At 46.2% G+C, this 23,305-nt stretch overlaps 1 protein-coding gene across 1 annotated transcript in view; it reads left to right on the top strand.

Annotated features, from left to right (window-relative positions):
• Nucleotides 1–5,995: 5,995 nt before the first annotated feature.
• SHISAL2B (shisa like 2B) overlaps nucleotides 5,996–23,305 on the top strand; it is a 113,082-nt gene continuing 95,772 nt past the window's right edge. Inside the window, exon 1 of the mRNA XM_073584251.1 lies at nucleotides 5,996–6,553. Coding sequence (XP_073440352.1) covers nucleotides 6,360–6,553 — 194 coding nt within the window. The 5' untranslated portion in view covers nucleotides 5,996–6,359. The remainder of the gene's footprint in view (nucleotides 6,554–23,305) is intronic.

Raw genomic sequence — 23,305 nt, 5'->3', positions numbered from 1 at the left:
GATGGTACTGTATGAGCAGCGTTCAACTGTGTAAGGTGTATTAAAAAAATTAAATCTACGTATATATTTTGTTAGTCATAGACGCTCTCACAGTATGTATTGGACCGTAATCCAACAAGCAGATATACGGAACTGTATCAGAAGTGTACACCTGTATACGTTTTTGTGTAACAATCTCTGTATATGTATTTACAGAGTGTCACACACACACGCTGACTCTGTATAGATGTGACTGTAATGCGAACGGCAGATATACAATACTGTTTGAGAATCGGACAGCTCTGTACGGTGTCTGTATGGAAAATTGTCAATCTCCGTCTATTTGTATACGGACTGCTACACGCTGTCTCTGTCTAGTTTTGACCATGATCAAACAGCAGATATACGAAACTGTTTGAAAAGCGGACAGCACTCTAAGGTGTAGGTCTGGAAAAAACGGAAAAACTCCTCGGCTTTTTCTTTCAGAGTCACACACAGATAGCTTCTATTTGTCCAAAGACATACTGATAGGGAATTTAGATTGTGAGCCCCATCGGGGACAGTGATGAAAATGTGTGCAAACTGTAAAGCGCTGCGGAATATGTTAGCGCTATATAAAAATAAAGATTATTATTATTATTTGTCCGTGATACAAAGCGGTACACAGTAGTGTGTGAGGAGCGTACACTACTATACGGTGTCTGTATGGACAATTGTCAATCTCCGTCTCTTTGTATAGGGACCGACACACGCTGTCTCTGTCTAGTTTTGACCGTTATCAAACAGCAGATATACGAAACTGTTTGAAAAGCGGACAGCACTCTAAGGTGTAGGTCTGGAAAAACGGGAAAACTCCTCGGCTTTTTTTTCCAGAGTCACACACAGATAGCTTCTATTTGTCCGTGATACAAGGCGGTACACGATAGTGTGTGAGGAGCATACACCGCTATACGGTGTGTGAAAAAATGAACGCTCAGTAACTCACCAGGACAAAATAATAAAAGTTGGAGTGCTTTGAAAAAAGCAGTTTGAACAGCAGCGTGCACACAGCAATGCAGCTAGCAGGTAGCCTTAAAAGGCAGCCTAATCACCACCAGCGCTGCTGCACACAACAAAAATCCTCCCCTTTCACTGCACACTACACTGTGTTCCAAATTATTATGCAAAAAGAGTTTAGGAGTGATAAGGTTAGAATTTTTTTGTTTGTCATTTAAACTCATTGATGGTGATGTGTGTCAGGGCTCTTTATATCACTGAAAGCAATTGCAGATACCTGTGCAAGTTAGTTTGGCAGGTGTGTCCAAATAAAGGCAAGACTACTTAAGAAGGCTGTTCCACATTATTAAGCAGCCTACATTTTTTGCCAAAATGGGAAAGAAAAAGGATGTGTCGGCTGCTGAGAAGCAACAAATTGTGGAGTATTTAGATCAAGGCATGACTACAATCAACATTGCCAAGACACTTCATCGTGATCATCGCACAATCAAGAAGTATGTAGCCGATTCCCAGCACACACGTGTGCGTGCTGATAAGGAAAAATTGAGGACTCTTTCCAACAGGCAATTGCATCAGGTTAAAAGAGCAGCTGCAAAAATGCCTTGTCATAGCAGCAGACAAGTTTTGAAGCTGCTGGTGCCTCCAACGTCCCCCGAACAACAAGATGCAGGGTCCTTCAGAGGTTTGCAGCTCTGCGTAAGCCATCCTGTCGACCACCTCTATCCACTGCACACAAGCAGAAACGGCTCCAGTTGGCCAAACGATACATGAAGACTGACTTCCAAAATGTTTTGTTCACCGATGAGTGCCGTGCAACGCTCGATGGTCCAGATGGATGGAGTGGAGGATGGCTGGTTGATGGACACCCCATGAAAACACGGCTAAGGCGCCAACAAGGAGGAGGTGGAGTAATGTTTTGGGCTGGAATCATGGGGAGAGAGATTGTCGGCCCCTTTAGGATCCCTGAAGGGGTAAAGATGAACTCCATAATCTATGTGGAGTTTCTAAAACAGCACTTCCTGCCATGGTTCAAGAGGAAGAACCGTGCTTTCCGCAGCAAGATCATTTTCATGCATGATAATGCACCGTTTCAAGCTGCAAATAACACATCTGCATCTCTGGCTGCTATGGGCATAAAAGAGGACAAACTTATGGTGTGGCCACCATCTTCCCCTGACCTCAACCCCATTGAGAAGCTCTGGAGCATCATCAAAAGGAGTGTCTATGATGGCGGGAGGCAGTTCACATCTAAGCAACAGCTCTGGGAGGGTATTCTGTCCACATGCAAAACAATTGAAGCACAAACCATCCAAAAACTGACAAATTCAATGGACCAGAGAGTTCAGAAGCTTCTTTCCAACAAGGGGTCCTATTTGCAAATGTAACATCACCTAGAATAAAGTTTTGACTTGAAAACTGTTTGATTTCATTTTGTAATAAGCTGATAATGCTTATAATTTCACAATTGACCATTTTTTTGTTCAAAATAAAAAGGTTGAAAACACTGCTGTGCATAATAATTTGGAACATGCATTTCGAGCGTTTCTTATTTTTAAAAATATACTGTTTTCATAGGCAGTTTGTTCAAAAACATTGCAATTATACTAGAATATTAGATGACTGGAAAATAACAATGACTGCAATTCATATAGGTAATTTAGAGAAAATATGAGGAAATATTTTTTGCATAATAATTTGGAACACAGTGTAGCTGTACAGTGAAAAGCACTATCAACAGAAGCAGTTTTTTTTTATTCTTCCCTGCCTAACGCTCTCCCTGTTCAGAATCAGCAGCAGCACCTCTCCCTATTCTAAGATTGGCAGAAGTAAGATGGCCGTCGGCGGTCACAGCCTTTTATACCCACTGTGACGCCACACAAAGCCAGCCAATCACTTCAATGCCCTTCTCTAAGATGGTGCTGGCCACTGCGCATGTCATCGCGTTGCCCACAGTGTGCGTCCACCTTCACTGGCTGAGAAAAGGCGCTGGAAGCATTATTTGAAACGCGACTTTGGCACTCTGATCGGCGACCTCATGGCCGACCTCACGCTATGGTCAGGTTTCAATCGGCGAAACCCGACTTTAGCTAAAGTTGGCTATTTTTGAATTTGACCGACCCGTTTCGCTCAACTCTACTTATGAGGAAAGGTTGCAGGATTTGGGAATGTTTAACTTGCAGAAGAGAAGACTGAGAGGAGACTTAATAGCTGTCTACAAATATCTCAAGGGCTGTCACATTGTAGAAGGATCATCTTTATTCTTATTTGCACAAGGAAAGACTAGAAGCAATGGGATGAAACTGAATGGGAGGAGACACAGATTAGATATTAGAAAAAACTTTTTGACAGTTAGAGTGATCAATGAGTGGAACAGGCTGCCACAAGAGGTGGTGAGCTCTCCTTCAATGGAAGTCTTCAAACAGAGGCTGAACAGACATCTGTCTGGGATGATTTCGTGAATCCTGCTTTGATCAGGGGGTTGGACCAGATGGCCCAGGAGGTCCCTTCCAACTCTACGATTCTATGATTTTTTTGGAGTAATGGCTTCGTCCTGGCTCTGTGGCCTTTCAGCCCATGTTTATACAGTATTCATTTCACTGTAGATATTGACACAATCTTATCAGCTTCTGCCATCATCTCCACAAGGTCTTTTGCTTTTGTCCTTGGGTTGATATGCACATGTTGGATGTTCATCGCTGGGACACAGAACCCGACTCCTTCCTGAGTGTTATGATGGCTGGACATTCCCATCTTGTTTAGGTATCTTGAAATTGTCCCCAAGGATGAGCCAGACTTGTGCAAGTCCACAATTCTCTTCCTGATATCTGGGCTCATTTTTTGAGACATTTCCATGATGGTACACAAAGAAGCAGTGTGTTTCAGGGGTACATTGAAATACATCCACAGATGTGTCTCTAATTAACTCAAATGTTGCAAAAAAAACTATCACAAGCTTCCAAACACAAGTCATCATATTATGGGCAGTCCACAATTGTTTAAAGGCATAGTAATCTTAATGAATGTAAACTTTTGAGTTTGCAAAAATGCCTTAAAACATTTTCTCTCTCATTATTCTGGGATTTGGCAAATATTAATAATTATGGTAATCCTAATTGACCTGAAACGGGAAATGTTTATTCTGATTTCATGTCAGATATTGAGAAAAACATGTTAACATGTATATGTGTCTTTTCATATAGTGTATGTCAACTTCTGGTTTCAGCTGTAGCTTTTTAACCAAACAGTGGTTTGGTCGATCATTTAGCTGGCACCTATCTCATGTCATTCTCCCATAAACAGAGAGCAGTTCTGTGTGGGTTCCCCCATATACATTAGATTGTAAGCCAAACCCATCAATATGGGCTTGTTTAGCTGACATTAATCTAATATGCATGAGGACTTAACTAATATCTACAGGGCATGGATACTAAGAGTCCCGTTACATTTAGCGATGCACCAGCGATCCCAACTGTTCTGTCTCCGACATAATTCATGATCCTTGACTGCCTATTTGTTTATAATATTACAATGATTTGCTGTGAATATCCAGAATATTCAGTTTCAGCCATAGATTTAATGTTTTCTGTATCTTTGGCTCCATCTACTGACCAAAGTCATAACTGCAGAGTTATTGTGTGTCTTAGTTTCACTTTCTAATCTTCTCTTTCCCTCCAATCCACAATGTATTCTGGGTAAGTTTGCAAAGCATTATGCTTCAGTCCAGCCCCATTTTTCCCTCCAGTTCACCATTTTCTCTCAAGCCTGCTTCCTGTGAACATCTCATTCCTCTACTCCCTTTGTGTCAGCATCTGTGGTAGGTAATCACGCTTCACACATCTAATTCCTGCTTGATCACCCTGCTTAGTTAGCTCTCCCCTGGTTAGCTATTATGTATATTATTTATTCCTCTGAAGCCAGTACTGATTCTGTGTATATGCTTTGTATTGTAGTTTCACAGCGCCAATATACCACCACGTTCAATAAAATACTGATTAAACTACAGTATCCCTTATTGGACCTGCGGTATAGCGGTTTAGCTGCCTGTACAAGCTACATGAATCCCGGTTCATTAGTTAGGACAGAACACCGACAACGATATGACTTGGTCGGGATCGCTGGTGCATCGCTAAATGGTCACTAGTGAGCTGCCAAACAGGCAGACCTCACCAGCGACGCAGCAGCGATAATCTGTCGGCGGTTGCTCTTACCTGTCACACCGATGCGATGATGATGACTTCTGCCTGCGTCCATGCGTCGCTAGTCGGCGCCAGCGGGACGCCAACGAAGAAAAAATGGCCCAGGATGTTCGAGCGTGATCAGCGATATCCAGCGAGGGGGATGGTTGCAGGTACGTGTCACATGTAGCAAGATCGCTAGCGATATCGCTGTTGCGTCACAAAATCAGTGACGCTTTAGCAATATCGCTAGCGATCTCGCTATGTGTAAAAGGCCCTTTAGTCTGACTTACTAGTAGCGGCATAATGATTTAAAATGCCTAGGGCAGCATGAATGCCAAATACAGCCCTGATCACCAGTGAGATTTACAGGGCAGACTCGGACTGACCCACAGGGTAACAGGTGAATCCGCTGGTGGACCCCTGTGCAGGAGGGAGCCAAACACCCCCTACATGAGCAGCATTTGGCACATTATACTTAATTAAAAATGTACAGACATGAAGATCATCATTCACTTAACAATGTACTCAGTTTATCTTTATATTGAAGCATAGGAAAATGTGTTAAAAAGGGTCAGGTAATATTGCACGTTCGCGAGCAGTGGGTCTCCTCAATCAGTGTCATTGATTGGCCTTTGACATTGCTCTGTAACACTGACCTTCTTGGCAACACCAAGGATGTACCGAACACTTAGATTAGCATATTTGATTAAATTTCAGCTTGCGCAGAACAAAGATAGCAATTGCAACACTAAAGGTTCAATTCTTATTGGATCTATATTCCTGGTAAGGCTATGTGATTAGAGTACTCTGTCAGTCTGGGCTGACAGGCTCTCAAAAAGAGATTCACACAACCCATCTAGTTTAGTGATGAGTCTACATTTTTTACTGTAAAAAGTCAGGTTTTGACTTACAACTATATTTTATGGTGTCAATCTCCCCTTTCCCTTCCAAAAAAATGTATGTTCCATGCACAGGAGCAAAGGAAGACAAACCTTACAGCAGATGGCACCAGCAAGCTATTTTTCAAGATGTACTCGGCAATGTCCGCATGCTTTTCATTTACTATAAATGTAATTTAATGATATAATAACTGCAAGACCTATTCAATGGATTCAGAGCAAGAAAAGGGATCAGGGTGATGTGAGCATCCAGCGTGACTGAGGGTCAGCGAGACATCATACCACTGAAGACAAGAGTCCTCTCAGGATGACCAGACACCTGCCGGAGACTTGCACCAGCTACTACACCACCAACAACACATTGGTGAATAGTTTTGGATGCCCAAGGAAGGATGACACCATAGATCTGATTTACTGCTGTGGATTCGTTGACTTAAAATATTGCTGCAATGAACCTGGCAACTACTTTCCATATAAACATGATTACATGTTGTCCCTGAGGTAAGACTTGAATGAATGCTGGATTTAAAAAAAAAAAAAAAAATTAAGTTATAAATAATTTTTTTTATTGCATGTAAAAGTAAACTATGAAAAAATTAAAAAGTTCATTTTGTCAAATTGATTGCTTTAAATGATCATTTGGAACCATAACTAATATGGTAAGATTCATTAATGAAGGTTCACTTCAATGTTTCTTTTAAGTATTTTTATTTTTAAGAGAAAAACTGTGATTTATGAATGTTGATGCTCTTGCTTCATCATAGATTCTGCAGTGTAAGATATTTTTCAGTTTTAATGCTTTTATTTATAGTAGAAGACAGAAGCTCAAAAGCATACTAATACATGAATTGGTAATTTTTGTTGTTTGATGACTTACAAATGCTCAATAAATTAGAAGCCATTGTTTCCAGAAAATATTTTAAGGACTCATTCACACATTATTCTTTTTCTTGTGCAAAAAAAGGGAATTTTTCATCATTGTGCTGGATCAGATTTTCATGCATTTTTTGCACTTTGTTTCTGTTTTGACCATCAGTGTGGCATCTGATTTTCCCACATGCAACAAATCTCCAAAGAAACAGTAAAAACAAGGAGAGCACTCAGATGACACACAGCTGGTATCCATGTGCCATCTGTTTTTTTGGAAGGACCCATTGATGTTAATGTGAGAATTTGGTCCATGCATAAGAAGTGTGGACTGGACTGTCACGTTCCTACCACCCTTGAATACACCCATTACTTTGTGTGTATAGTGTTATGTGTCTTTTGCACATATTGTGTCATGTGATAGTTGCCTGTGTAATGCATAAGTGTAGGACATAGTGTACAGTATAGGGTGAGACATAGGTTAGCACTTAGTACATAAGATAGGTAACATAGATAGTGACTGTAGATAGACAGTGATATTAGGATAAGGATATTGTTAATGTTTGGGACTAGCCCATAGTGGGAGGGGCATAGTATTAGGGCAAATGACTGCTTTCAGTTAGTTAGATAGGGACAAGTTCAAGACAGAGTAGGGAGTGTCTGTTAGCCGTTCTGCCATTGGTTAAACTACAAGAAATGAAACTAAGGGACAAGGAAGTAGCGCAGCCTGCAACTGACCAAAAATGGGACATAGTGGCCTTTCACCTTAAAGAAGTCCTTGGGTAGGACAATGTCTCACGAGAAACCCTGAGTTTGTTAAATAGGACGTTTAGCCGCTGAGCAGGTATAGAGATTTGTTGAACAGGACTGTTTTGACAACTTAGGCTTTGATGAAGCAGGGCGAAACAGTGTGCTCTACCGGACCTGGAGTAGACTACAGTGGAAGGAAATGATGTGCGTGAAAATTCTTTTCACTGTTAAGGAAGCATTCATACAACTCTGTACCCGCTATCCCTTGTACATAACCCTTACCCAGTTATCGTTCAGTAAAGACTATGTTTTAGAACGGGAGCTTCCTTTGTTGAACCTTGAAACCTGTGGCTCTGGCTGGTCAATGCTATCAGCCGCAGGCGGTTTGCACCAGCACAAGGCCACAACACCAACACTAACACCCAGCCAGAACCCACTCTTTCATGTAGTGAGCCAGGGCTTCGCAGGAGAAGACCAGTACCTTGCTCGTAGCTACCATCCTGCGCCGTGCTACACATGGATCTAAAACAGACATGTGTCTGGCGTTTTTTTGAGGATACTGTCAGAAAAAACAGCTCCATGGGCTATAATGAGTATGTGTTCTATCTCTGAAAGTTATTAGTACACTTAACAATAAACAACCTTGAAATACATCTTATCAGAGAAGTTTGCTTCTTTCACCGTCTAGAATGACAGTTTAATTGGTAAAGAGAGAGAGAGTTTGAACGGGATTTAGGGTTAAATTTCCGGCAAAGGCAATTCGTCCGGGCAAATGCGGATCCGGCCAGCAAAAAAAGTTTCAGTGTCCATCCTGTCATGTCAGTGGACGCCAAAATTTTGGCGGATCCGTGAAAAAACAGATCCTACAGATGACCATCCGTCAAGATCCGCCGATAATGCAAGTCAATGGGAAGAAAAACGGATCCGCCAAGAAAAATGGCGGATCCGTTTTTTTTTTGCAAAACGGCGGATTTTGACTGATGGTGACAGACGGATGTGTGAAAGAGGCCTAAGATATCCGTTTTCACCCCTAGATTATAACTTATGTATTGCATATGCCAGTGGTCAGTATTAATTTTCTGCAATCCTGCTCTTGTGAAACTACAACTTCACGTGTTCCCAGACAGTTCTACCCCGGCCAGGTGGTTTTCAGGACATGTTAGAAGTTGTAGTTCCAGCCACAGCTGGAATGCCCCATGTTGCTGATTCCTGGACTGTGCTATGGTAAAGATTGTGAAAGAATACTCAATAGAATATCATGTAGATAAATACATCTGAAGGCTGTTCAGTGCTTTTACTCTTTTTCTCTTTCAAGGACATTGTGATTATGATTGAAACTGTCAATTTAATTTCAGTGTACATTCTCAGACAATGCATTATGTAACCAGCAGACAATGAGAGCATTCATGAAGAAATCATATAAAATCTATAAAAGAACTTTTCAGTGAATTACCTATTGTTTCTATAAAGCATTATAGTATAGTAATATAAAGGTATTAGAGTAAGAAAGGAGTTAATATCTTCTTGTCTAGTCTACTAAATCTCAAAGTTAGGGTTAAGTGAGAATTAGAACAAAGAAGATGATGACGGATGAGACTAAGCTGAGGGATACAGGGAGTTTCTTCTACTTATTATACAACTGTGAATTCTACTATTTTCCATTATGCATGAAACATCTACATTTATGTACAGAATGCCTAAATCCATACAGTGTACAAGTCTATGCTAACAAAGGACACTATAATGATGACCAGACTAATGTTTGAAGTAGATCCATATATAACAGGTTGGTGGAAAAAATGTATATACAGTAAAAGTCCATCCATTGTTAAATATCATGGCGATAAACAAAAAAGAACAACAATTCTGTCTTGATTAAAAATCTGAAGGCCATTTTCACACATCTGACTTTCAAGGTCTGAGTACAGAACACAGAGTTCGGTCTGGCAGACGTTCTCCTGACTCAAAACCAACAGCCTCATAACCAAAGCTCCCTTCACATGCTGAAGGGTTATTTTAACTTGGGTTTGTTAAGGGGGTTGTCTAGGGCTATTTGTTTCACTCTTGACCTAAAAATTAGGAGCTACTCAGCGCCGGCTCAGATAGATGACTGAACGCCACTTGCTGGTGATTCTGCTGCTCCACATAAACATATCAGTTTTCTGCTATGCACTCACACACGTTTAAAGGGAGTAAGAACGACATACTACCGAGAGAAGAGGCACCTACACCCAACTGGTATCTGTTCAGACTGGTCAATCCCTAGCCACACAACTAAAAACACCACCTTGGCCATGACTCAATAAAAGGCCATCAAGGGGTTTCTCATGCCTACTGAGGAACCAAAGGAGAGGCCGCAACACACTGCCAACAAGGGAAGAGGAAGGGGGTTAGGTGGATACAAAGACTCAGGGTGAGAAACTTAAAGCACGGTCATAAAAGGGGACAGAAGGAATTGGAAGGAGAAGAAAAAAATAAATTAAACTAGAATAACCTTCCAGAAATTTAACAGTGGTGAAAGGAAAAAGTGCTGGCAAGGTAGACAAACCGACACACAGCAAGAATATAAGTGTTTTTTTTTCTAGTAGGTTAAATCCTTTCGCTAAAGGACTAGAACTTCTTAGCACAAATCCACCTAGAAGTATAGCCAGCAAGGAAGTACAGTGAAGGGATAATATAGAAAGCTCCACCCAAAACGTGATAAGCCAAACCAAAATGGGAAAATTAAAAACACCTAAAGAGGTGCAAAGCAAAAAGGGGGAATAAAGACAATAGGAAGAATCTGATTTGGACAGGGAGAGAAAAGAGCAATAGGTCACCACTTCTCAAACCAAGCCATGGCTGTCATGGTCACGCGCGACTGGACACAGCGCCTCCAGCAGGGCAGATTTAAATGACACGCGTGACCCTGGATACACCGCCTCCAGTTGGGCAAATTTAAATAATAAAACGTGCAGCTGGATACGCCGCCTCCAACAGGCGAATTTCGGAAATACACGTATGTCTGGAAACCCCGCCTCCAGTAAGGCGAATTTAAACAATAGGGAACGGGGAAGTGGAGACCTCCTGCACTCCCCTGAGTCAGTGTCTCTACACTCCTAACGTTCCCTAGGCCGGTTCCGCACCGGATGACGATCAGGAACCTAAAAACCCTGACTTGCCCTGCACTTAAACCCTCATTAGTGAAGTGGATGGTGAGGAAGCTAATCCCACCACTGCACTAAAACACACATAAGGAAAAGAGACAAAACAGGGAAACACCACTTAGCTTTGCTCTGTTGCTTACGCTCCTAGCAACAGAGCCCACTACCTGCGTGCATCTTTTCCTCCGACCGGATCCAACACCATAGTGCGGTCTTGGAGCAAACAGAGTCCACCACCTGCGTGCAGCTGTCCAGAAACAGAGTCCAGCATATGAGTCCAGCTTTCCAGCAAAAGAGTCCAGCATCTTGAGTCCAGCTTTCCAGCAACCGAGTCCAGCATCATGAGTGCAGCTCTACACCATAGCTGCCACTCCACCAAGCCATGCAAGAACTCCTTGCTGACATCATAGCTGCAACTCCACCAAGCTATGCCAGCCCTCCTTGCAGACACCATAACTGCCACTCCAGGACTCTCACTGAGCTGCCTGGGACTCTCCTTCAGCTCCATCCTTTACCCAGGCTTCCTTGTAACTGAGGACTATCACCAACAGTGATTACCACACCTGACACTCTTTTATTGAGCAATCACACCTGTTTTATATTTACGTGCACAAAACTAAAGTAACCAAGTGCAATGACGCTCACCACCACCTGGGGGCAAATTTATAACAAAAGACACCACAGTGCAATAATCCTACTGGCCACCGGGGGCAAAAACCAAACCTAAGCACAGAAAAAAAAGGTTACCTGTGCTTTATCTCTGTCATATCCAACCTGGATCATGACAATGGCATTCTCATTCTTCTGCATTGCCCTGTCAATGGGGTGTGACTGCTGATGTCATGCTAATTGACAGCTGGCTCCCTGCAGTTAGGCTTCAGAGATCCGGCTGTCAATCAACATGATGTCAGCAGTCATGTCGAGTCAACAGACAAGAGCAAAAGAAAAGCCACTGCTTTGTCGACTTGACGTCTATGACCACTCTGTGCTGGCAGAGATCGGTGCCAGTCACAGCAGGGTAGTAGTTAGTAACTACCTGCTTGACAATTTTTAGGCCCAAAGTAAAAAAATTAAATAGACCTGGATAACCCTTTTAACTGCAATTTACTTGGCTGTCTACAGCAGTAACAGACAATGAATGGTGTACATGAGAGAGACCACACTTCATTAGAGCTGGAGTATCAGTGTCCAATTCTGTGGAAGGTAGCAGTCTGCTGCCGAATCATGTAGTGGTTTATTAAAAGGTTTGTTCACCACTAACCTATTGCAGTGTGCTCTATAGCCTTAGCACTCCTCAAATTGACCACATCCAGATTTTTTCCCAAAAAAAATGATATTCCCCTTGAGGGATTGTGGCTAGAGCAGCTTGGGGCCATAGAGAGTATGTCCAGGCATCAGGACCTGGAGTGATGTCACATCCTGTGAAGTGGTATCACGTGACCGGATCTTGGACCCACGTGACCAGACCAGGAAGCACAGCACAGGAGCGGTCCCGGAGCAAAACACAGCAGGAGTGCACGGAGACACGCACTACCGAGGTTGTGCAGGGGTGCACAGCCCATCCAGGTGAGAGGCTAATCTGCCCACCTTTCATTGAAATATCCCCACTAGACCACCAGGTGCTTTTCAAGCTGCGCTCTTCCATGTTCATTGTCGTACAATTTTTTGTGGGGGGCACAGTGGTCGGACATCGGCGATCAAAAGGATATCACCTATCCTAACAATAGGTGATACATTTCTGAATTGGGAATAACTTATGTGACATGCCCTGTGACCTAACCATGGGTGAGCATGCAAGAAGCGGTGAGGGTGAGCCATTCTTACCAAGTGGTGCCTTTTGTGATGTATTCTCCTATCTTTATAATAGAAGTTTTACCGCAGGTTGTGCAGGGAGCTGCAGAACAGTTTCATTTAATATAAATAATTTAATAAATCAAAATTTTATTGATACATCATTTATCTAATTATAAAGAATAGTTTCCTGAAACTATTTCCATCTCTGTTTATTCCGAAGATTAGTATTTTAATTAATTTAAGGTTTCCTGGAATAGAAAAGGAGCCCAACAAGGTGCCATCCTCCGTCTCACAGCTAGTAAAACAATATCCAATATGAATAATACTTTCACCTACAAATCTGTTTACACTATATGATTTCAATTACTTCTGAGGGTACACTAAAAAAAGACTGCACAAATTGTTCAAACATATCATATATAAAGGAATTGGCCCATTGAGATGAAAATGAGGTTCAGGTGCAACAATTATAAATTATTCATACAGCATCCAAAATCCTCAGAATCAGACTTTGCATTTTGCATTATTTTTTTTCTATACAATCTAAAAATTATTCCAAAAATTATGACTTCTTGCCTTTATAAAGTCACACACGTACTTTATTTAGTTTTACTATGCTTATGATTAGAGATGGCCGGACACCTGGATGTTCGGGTCTGGCGCTTTCGGCCGAACAGTTACAAAAAGTTCAGGTTCGAACCCGGATCATACTCACTTGAACGGGGGGCCCGAACATCCAGTGTTTGCCATGCTTTCATGTGCATGACAGTGCAGCAAACACTGCTTCTGATCAGAGGTAAAATTATCACCGCTGGTCAGACAGCCACGGTTCCCACGCTGTCAAAAGACAGGGTGAGCGTGTAGCTGTGATCGGAGGTATAAAGTTTACCTCTGATCACTGGTGTCAGCTGATGGGACTACTGATCAAATCAGCTGATGCCTGCTGCCGCTAATAACAGTGATAGCAAGAGCGGCTGATGTGTGCTGTGTGTTTATTTACAGAATAACTATAGGATTAATAATGGATAGGTGTCTTATAGATGCCTCTCCATTGTTAAGCCATGGGCTTGATGTCACGTGACAATACAAAGGTGACATCAACCCCACAAATATTAACCCCACTTGCCACCGATACAGGTCAAGTGGGAAGAGCTGGGCAAAGCGCCAGAATTGGTGCATCTATTAGATGCATCTTTTCTGGGTGGCTGCAGGCTGCTATTTTTAGGATGGGGGTGCTAATATCCATTGCCCCTCACCAGCATGAGAATACCAGCCCCCAACTATCTGCTTTAACTTGGCTGGTTGTCAAAAATGGGGGGGACCCACACGATTTTTTTATCATTTATTTAAATAATTTAAAAAATCAGAGTGGGGACCACTCTATTCTTGATAACCAGCCTTGCCGAAGCTCACAGCTGAGGTTTGCAGCTCCCAGCTGTGAGTTTTGCCAGGCTAGTTATCAAAAATACCTCTGCCTCCTCCAATAGAAAAACATTACATATGGGAAAACTATTTTTCAATTGGCAGAGGCTGATGCAAAGGTCTAGTCACATGCTCCTCTATCAGCAAATGCTTTGAAAACAAGAGCTCTGTGCAGTATATGAGAAAGCCAGCACTAAGAAGTCCAAGAGGATAATCTGCAATATTTTTACATTAGTGATTCCTCAACACATTTGTTAAAACAAAAAATTAAATGGACAACCCCTTTAGGTGACTGGCTGATGTGCCTGCAGAATCGGACAGGAGTATCTTGGGCCCACCATATGCAGTTATGTAAAAATAAAACACAGGATAGATCCTTTATACTGCACCACATAGGAGAGCTGACAGATCCTCTATATACTACACGACACAGGAGAGCTGACAGATCCTCTATATATTACACCACAAGGGAGAGTTGACAGATCCTCCACACAGGAAAATGGACAGTGTCACACCGCGCTCACCTGGGGGCGGGACCTTGGTCCCGACATCATCTCTTTCTGAGCCGCGGTCGCTCCGGGGGTCCCGCCGGGTGCGCACACGCACCTCTCGTACCTAGGTTCCTGTCTCCTCCATGTTATGTGTCCGCTTGCACGCTCCTCTCAGTTCGGCCTCCAGGTCCGTCCTCTCTATGGTACTGGAGGACTTGACCCGGAAGCCCTAGCGATCATGTGCTATATCAGTCTACCTCTTCCTAGGAGAGGTGTCTGATTATTGTTGTGCTTCCTGGCTTGGTCTGCCGTGTCCCTGCCTGGCTGTGCGCTGTATTTGGGTCCTCTGGCTTGCACTCTATTGTGCCTCTTGACACACGCTCTGAACCTGCACTCTGCCTTGTACTCGGTTGCGCCTCCTGGCACACGCTCTGACCCTGTACTCTGTCTCATACGCAGTTGTGCCTCCTGGCACACACTCTGATCCTGTGCTCTGTCTTACACTCTGCTGTGCCTCCTGGCACATACTCTGATCCTGTGCTCTGTCTTGTACTCAGTTGTACCTCCTGGCACACACTCTAATCCTGTGCTCTGTCTTATACTCAGTTGTGCCTCCTGGCACACACTCCAACCCTGTGCCTTGTCTTATACTCAGCTGTGCCTCCTGGCACACGCTCTGATCCTGTACTGTCTCTTACTCAATTGTGCCTCCTGGCAAACGTTCCAATCCTGTACTCTGTCTAATGCCCAGTTGTGCCCTCTGGCACATACCCTGCTCCTGTACTCTGTTACACCTTCTGGCCCACCTGCTGCCTGACTCAGTGCTCTGACATGCTCCTTTGCATGCATCCTGCTCTACTCACACCCGGATGTACGAAGTCACTGTATACCACGTGTTCCCGTGCCCACGCTTTATACGTTCCCGCAGACACACTCACTTGTGTCTCATGTGAGCCGGCCACCTGGTGCCAGCAGTCGTGGTACCTCACCCCCTGGGGCTTGCCCCTGACACTCCCAGTATAGGGGGTGGTCTTCACTAGGTCAGCTCGCCCTGGGAGGGTTGTTGCCATGACCCAGAGGGTTCACTCCAGGAGTCGTCACAGACAGATCCTATATATGAAGAAAGGACAAAAGCGCTCCAGCTCCCATAAAATCGTAGATTTTTATTCTTCCATTAAAAGCATTAGACAAATGGCATGCTCATGTGAGGCAGCTCAGGGAACAAGGGACGCGTTTCGATCAATAAGATCTTTATCACAATCCTCTATATACTGCACCACACAGGAGAGCTGACAGATCCTCTATATACTACACCACACATGAGAGTTGACAGATCCTCTATATACTACACCACACAGGTGTCACGTGCCTCGTCCTGTGTGACACGGCCAGCAGGCCGGTAACTGAAACGACAGGAAGCGGCACGTGTAATTGTCCAGTGTGGCGCGCCTCGCAGGCCGGTAACTAATACAACCAGACAAAGGGGAAAGGGAAACATTTACAACAGAGGGCAAAAAGGAACGGGGGATGTGGAGACCTCCTGCGCTACCCTGAGTCAGTGTCCCTAACGCTTCTAACGTTCCCTATGCCGGTTCCGCACCGGGCGCCACTCAGGAACCTGTAGCCCTGGCACACCCTACACCTATCCCTTGCTAGGGAGCTGGGTGGCGCAGGCACTGGCCCCATTGCTGCACTAACACCAACATGAGGAAAAGTGACAAATAGGGAAACACTTTGCATTGCTCTGATGCACTTGCTCCTGGCAACAGAGACCAACACCTGAGTGCATCTTCCTCCACCGTGTCCAACACCTGGGTGCAGCTTTACAGCAACAGCGTCCAGCACTGAGTGCCGCCTTGGAGCAACAGAGTCCAGCACCTGAGTGCAACTGTCCAGCAACCGAGTCCAGTAAACTGACTGCAGCTCTCAGTAACAGAGTCCAGCAAACTGAGTGCAGCTCTACACCATAGCTGCCACTCCACCAAGCTTTGCAGGAATTCTTCACTGACACCATAGCTGCCACTCCACCATGCTTCACACGAACTCCTCGCTGACACCATAGCTGCCACTCCAGGACTCTCTTCCAGCTCCCTCCTCCACCTCCTTCCTTCACCCTGGATGGTTGGAAAGCTCAACAATAATAATATCACCAACGTGAGTGAGCACTACTGACACACCTTTATAGAACAAACACACCTGTTAGTGATTTCCGTGCAATTACTCTAACCACCACCGGGGCAAACTAGAACTAAAAACACCAGTGCAATGACCATACTGGCCACCGGGCAAAACTATCTCTAAGCACAAGTGCAATGACCATACTGGCCACCGGGGGACAAAACCAACCCTGAGCAAAACAGCTCACAGGAAAAAAAAGGTTACTTGTGCATTTAATCTGTCAGATCCACCCTGGATCATGACAACAGGAGAGCAGACAGATCCTCTATATACTACACCACACAGGAGAGCTCACAGATCCTCTATATACTGCACCACACAGGAGAGCTGACAGATCCTCTATATACTGCGCCACATAGGAGAGCTGACAGATCCTCTATATACTACACCACACAGGAGAGCTGACAGATCCTCTATATTCTACACCACAAAGGAGAGCTAACAGATCCTCTATATACTACACCACACAGGAGAGCTGACAGATCCTCTATATACTACACCACACAGGAGAGCTGACAGATCCTCTATATACTGAACCACACGGGACAGCTTACAGATCCTCTATATACTAAACCACACAGGAGAGTTGACAGATCCTCTATATACTACACCACACAGGAGAGCTGACAGATCCTCTATATACTACACCACACCGGAGAGCTGACAGATCCTCTGTATACCGCACCACACAGGAGAGCTGACAGATCCTCTATATACTACACCACACAGGAGAGCTGACAGATCCTCTATATACTGCACCACACAGGACAGCTGACAGATCCACTATATATTACACTACACAGGAGAGCCGACAGATCCTCTATATACTACACCACACAGAAGAGCTGACAGATTCTCTATATACTGCACCACACAGGAGAGCTGACAGATCCTCTATATACTACACCACACAGGAGAACTGACAGATTCTCTATATACTGCACCACACAGGAGAGCTGACAGATTCTCTATATACTGCACCACACAGGAGAGCTGACAGATCCTCTATATACTACACCACACAGGAGAGCTGACAGACTCTCTATATACTGCACCACACAGGAGAGCTGACAGATCCGCTATATACTGCACCACACAGGAGAGCTGACAGATCCTCTATATACTACACTACAGGAGAGCTGACAGATCCTCTATATACTACACTACACAGGAGAGCCGATAGATCCTCTATATACTACACCACACAGGAGAGCCGACAGATCCTCTATATACTACACCACACAGGAGAGCTGACAGATCCGCTATATACTGCACCACACAGGAGAGCTGACATAATCCTCTATATACTACACGACACAGGAGAGCTGACAGATTCTCTATATACTACACCACACAGAAGAGCTGACAGATTCTCTATATACTGCACCACACAGGAGAGCTGACAGATCCTCTATATACTACACTACACAGGAGAGCCGACAGATCCTCTATATACTACACTACACAGGAGAGCCGACAGATCCTCTATATACTACACCACACAGGAGAGCTGACAGATTCTCTATATACTTCACAACACGGGAGAGCTGACAGATCCTCTATATACTACACCACACAGGAGAGCTGACAGATCCTCTATATACTACACCACACAGGAGAGCTGACAGATTCTCTATATACTGCACCACACAGGAGAGCTGAGAGATGCACTATATATTACAATACACAGGAGAGCTAACAGATCCTCTATATACTACAATACACAGGAGAGCTAACAGATCCTCTATATACTACACTACACAGGAGAGCTGACAGATCCTCTATATACTACACAGGAGAGCTGACAGATCCTCTATATACTACACCAAACAGGAGAGCTGACAGATCCTCTATATACTACACCACACAGGAGAGCTGACAGATTGTCATGTCCGCCATGTTTGTCATGTCTGCCATGTCTGTTTTGTCTCAAGAACTCCTGGAGCGATGTGCATATCTTGTCTGCTGTCCTGCATGTTCACTAGAGCAGTGTGCACACTCACCTCATGTCTGAGCTGCAGGATGCCTGCGTTTCTGCTCTGCCTTCTGTGATCTTCTCATCATGTCTAGGAGTCCCTGATCATGTGTCCCTGCCTGGATCCTGCACTGTCTGGTTCTGCAATCATCTCGTCATGTCTGGAACGCTTATCATGTGACGTTTCCTAAAGATCCTGCACTGTCTGGTTCGGTAATCATCTCGTCATGTCTGGAACTATGATCATGTGACCTGTCTAGGTTTCAGCATTGGATCTGCAGTCGTCTCGTCGTGTCTGGAACTCTGATCATGTGACTGTGCTCTGTTATCCTGTGGATCTGAACCCGGAAGTGCTCCCCTGGTCCTGACCTGGAAGAGGAGGTGCTATGCCCTATATCAGGCCGCCCTTTCCTTTGCTCAGGGCCTGAGTATTGTGTAGTGTCCCTGCATGGCTGCTTGGTCTGTGGGGGCGCTCCGTCTATTCTGTGCCCTTGCACTCTGCCCTGTCGTGCATCTCTGCACACGCTCCGTGCTCGTACTCCATCTCTTGTCCCGTGCCTTGTCTTATGTTTGTCCGTTGTGCCATGTTCGTCCTTGTCCTGCTTGGACTTGTAGTCCTTCTGTTATTCTCTGCCTTGCCTTTGCTATGCTCTGCCTTGTTCCTCCCTATGGTCTCTGCCTTTGCTTGCTCTGCCTCTCTCTCTCTCTCTCCTATGGTGCTCTGTAGTGCTCCCTGGCACACGCACCATTCCTTCTCTCTTTCCTCTTGTGCTCTTTTCCATGTCTAGTCCCAAGGCTCTCCCTTGGCCCGGCTCTGGGCTTCGGCCTACGCTCCGCTGCTAGACTCTTTCCTATTATGCTCTCTTGCACGTTTCTAGGCTAGTCCCAAGGTTCTCCCTTGGCCCGGCTCTGGGCTTCGGCCTACGCTCCGCTGCTAGCTCTGTTCTTGCTCTGATCTGATTCCGTGTTTCTGCCTATGCTTCCGTTCCTGGTTCTTTACTCTGCATAAGCTCTGCCTTGTTTCTCGTCTTGTCTTCCCTTGCTCTTTCTTTGTATGCTCTTGCATGCTCCTGGCCTTCCTAGCCTCCTGTCTGTGCCTCAGCCGTGCCCGCCCTAGCCGTGCCCGCCTGCTTGTGCCTCAGCCGTGCTCGTCGGTCAGTGACAGCTGTGTTGCCTGCCATGCCTCAGCCGGGTTCGCTGGAGTCTTGCCCGTCTGTCAGTGCCGCAGCCCGATCAGCTAGCCAGTGCCCCAGCCGTGCTCTCTGTGCTCTCTTGCACCTCACGCTGTTTCCGCACTGTGCTCTGCTTGCTCTCTAAAGCACGCGCAGGCCCTTGCCTGCTCATGGCATACCTCCCCGTGCTTCTATTATAGTAAGCGCAGGTTTGGCCATGTACCCTGTCGTGCCCTCTTGCACGCACAGGTCCTAACCTGGTCCTTGAACGCTGTCCCTGGCGTGCCTCTCTGCACGCGCAGGCCTCTGTCTCGCCTGGCCCTGGTGTGCCCCTTTGCACGCTCAGGACTCTACACACGCACCCTGTCTCGTGCCTTGGCGTGTCTCTACACACGCACCCTGTCTCGTGCCTTGGCGTGTCTCTACACGCACCCTGTCTTGTGCCTTGGCGTGTCCCCTACACACGCACCTTTGTCTCGCACCTAGCCTTGGACCTCGGCATGTTCCCTAACATGCACCAAGCCTGGAGATCTGTCTTGCCTCCTTGCCTGAAACCTGGTTTGCCTGCCGGATTCCCGTAACCTGCCGACCGTTGCCAGAGGTCCGGAACCAGATGACTTCGGCCTGATGTCCAGAGCTGATGTCCGCAGCCTGATGCCTGGACCCTGTCGGTCGTTGCCAGTAGTCCGGAGTCCGATGCCATCGCACCCCGTCTTGGATCCTGGCGTGTCCTAGCATGCATTCCTTCTAGGAACTCTTGTGTGATCCCTATCACGTATCCTGTCCTGGACCCTGGTATGTTTTCATGCACGTGTTATGCCTGGAACATTTGGCGTGCCCTTGCACGTATCCTGCTGTGATTCACTGTTTGTGCCCTGCACCTGATTGCCTGTTATGCCTTGCACCTGAATAAAGTGTGAATCCACGTTTGAGGAAGAAACTGTGTGACTTCACTTTATGTTTGGTATCCAGTCCGTCTTGTTGACAGACACTCAATAGTGTCTCCTTGAGCCGGCCGTCTGGTCCAGCAGTCGTGGTGGCTCACCCCCTTGGTCTTGCCCCTGACACTCCCTGTACAGGGGGTGGATTCTCACAAGGTAAGCTCGCCCTCGGCGGGTGGGTGCCATGACCCAGAGGGTCCACTCAAAAAATGGGCTCAGCAGGAGCTGAGTCCGTCACAGAATACTCAGGCCATGGACTCCGCTGGTACCTCGGCTACCCGTCTGATGACCCGTCTGTTGTAGAATCTGATCTGCTCTGTCTCCTGGACTCTCCCGAAAATGGCGTTACCCCGGCCACTCTTCTGATGTAAATCAGACCCGGCCCTTGACCTCTGAAGTCGTTTGGAAATGATGGCAGCCAGAGTAAGAAGACTTGCTTGTCTAACCGCAGTCCTCCCCACTGGATCTTCGTGTCTCGTTAGCGGCTCCTGTGTCTTGACCGGTGCAGGTGTCCGTTTCAGATGTCGGATCAACATTGTTGGAGTGGTTTGTACTTAACTCTGGTTTCTGCTGAAGAATTTTTTTTTTTTCTTCTTTCCAGCCCCAGTAAGAGGGGGCTTAAGTAGGGGGGTACTGTCATGTCCGCCATGTTTGTCATGTCTGCCATGTCTGTTTTGTCTCAAGAACTCCTGGAGCGATGTGCATATCTTGTCTGCTGTCCTGCATGTTCACTAGAGCAGTGTGCACACTCACCTCATGTCTGAGCTGCAGGATGCCTGCGTTTCTGCTCTGCCTTCTGTGATCTTCTCATCATGTCTAGGAGTCCCTGATCATGTGTCCCTGCCTGGATCCTGCACTGTCTGGTTCTGCAATCATCTCGTCATGTCTGGAACGCTTATCATGTGACGTTTCCTAAAGATCCTGCACTGTCTGGTTCGGTAATCATCTCGTCATGTCTGGAACTATGATCATGTGACCTGTCTAGGTTTCAGCACTGGATCTGCAGTCGTCTCGTCGTGTCTGGAACTCTGATCATGTGACTGTGCTCTGTTATCCTGTGGATCTGAACCCGGAAGTGCTCCCCTGGTCCTGACCTGGAAGAGGAGGTGCTATGCCCTATATCAGGCCGCCCCTTCCTTTGCTCAGGGCCTGAGTATTGTGTAGTGTCCCTGCATGGCTGCTTGGTCTGTGGGGCGCTCCCTCTATTCTGTGCCCTTGCACTCTGCCCTGTCGTGCATCTCTGCACACGCTCCTTGCTCGTACTCCATCTCTTGTCCCGTGCCTTGTCTTATGTTTGTCCGTTGTGCCATGTTCGTCCTTGTCCTGCTTGGACTTGTAGTCCTTCTGTTATTCTCTGCCTTGCCTTTGCTATGCTCTGCCTCGTTCCTCCCTATGGTCTCTGCCTTTGCTTGCTCTGCCTCTCTCTCTCTCTCTCTCTCTCCTATGGTGCTCTGTAGTGCTCCCTGGCACACGCACCATTCCTTCTCTTTCCTCTTGTGCTCTTTTCCATGTCTAGTCCCAAGGCTCTCCCTTGGCCCGGCTCTGGGCTTCGGCCTACGCTCCGCTGCTAGACTCTTTCCTATTATGCTCTCTTGCACGTTTCTAGGCTAGTCCCAAGGTTCTCCCTTGGCCCGGCTCTGGGCTTCGGCCTACGCTCCGCTGCTAGCTCTGTTCTTGCTCTGATCTGATTCCGTGTTTCTGCCTATGCTTCCGTTCCTGGTTCTTTACTCTGCATAAGCTCTGCCTTGTTTCACGTCTTGTCTTCCCTTGCTCTTTCTTTGTATGCTCTTGCATGCTCCTGGCCTTCCTAGCCTCCTGTCTGTGCCTCAGCCGTGCCCGCCTGCTTGTGCCTCAGCCGTGCTCGTCGGTCAGTGACAGCTGTGTCGCCTGCCATGCCTCAGCCGGGTTCGCTGGAGTCTTACCCGTCTGTCAGTGCCGCAGCCCGATCAGCTAGCCAGTGCCCCAGCCGTGCTCTCTGTGCTCTCTTGCACCTCACGCTGTTTCCGCACTGTGCTCTGCGTGCTCTCTAAAGCACGCGCAGGCCCTTGCCTGCTCATGGCATACCTCCCCGTGCTTCTATTATAGTAAGCGCAGATTTGGCCATCTACCCTGTCGTGCCCTCTTGCACGCACAGGTCCTAACCTGGTCCTTGAACGCTGTCCCTGGCGTGCCTCTCTGCACGCGCAGGCCTCTGTCTCGCCTGGACCCTGGTGTGCCCCTTTGCACGCTCAGGACTCTATCTCGTACCTTGTGCCTTGGCGTGTCTCTACACACGCACTCTGTCTCGTGCCTTGGCGTGTCTCTACACGCACCCTGTCTTGTGCCTTGGCGTGTCCCCTACACACGCACCTTTGTCTCGCACCTAGCCTTGGACCTCGGCGTGTTCCCTAACATGCACCAAGCCTGGAGATCTGTCTTGCCTCCTTGCCTGAAACCTGGTTTGCCTGCCGGATTCCCGTAACCTGCCGACCGTTGCCAGAGGTCCGGAACCAGATGACTGCGGCCTGATGTCCAGAGCTG

The sequence above is a fragment of the Dendrobates tinctorius genome, unplaced genomic scaffold (assembly GCF_039654945.1).
Source record: "Dendrobates tinctorius isolate UK_male_01 unplaced genomic scaffold, ASM3965494v1 ptg000083l, whole genome shotgun sequence".
NCBI classification, from domain to species: Eukaryota; Metazoa; Chordata; class Amphibia; order Anura; family Dendrobatidae; genus Dendrobates; species Dendrobates tinctorius.
The sequence above is the reverse complement of the archived record's forward strand: the minus strand, read 5'-3'. Positions and strand labels throughout refer to the sequence as shown.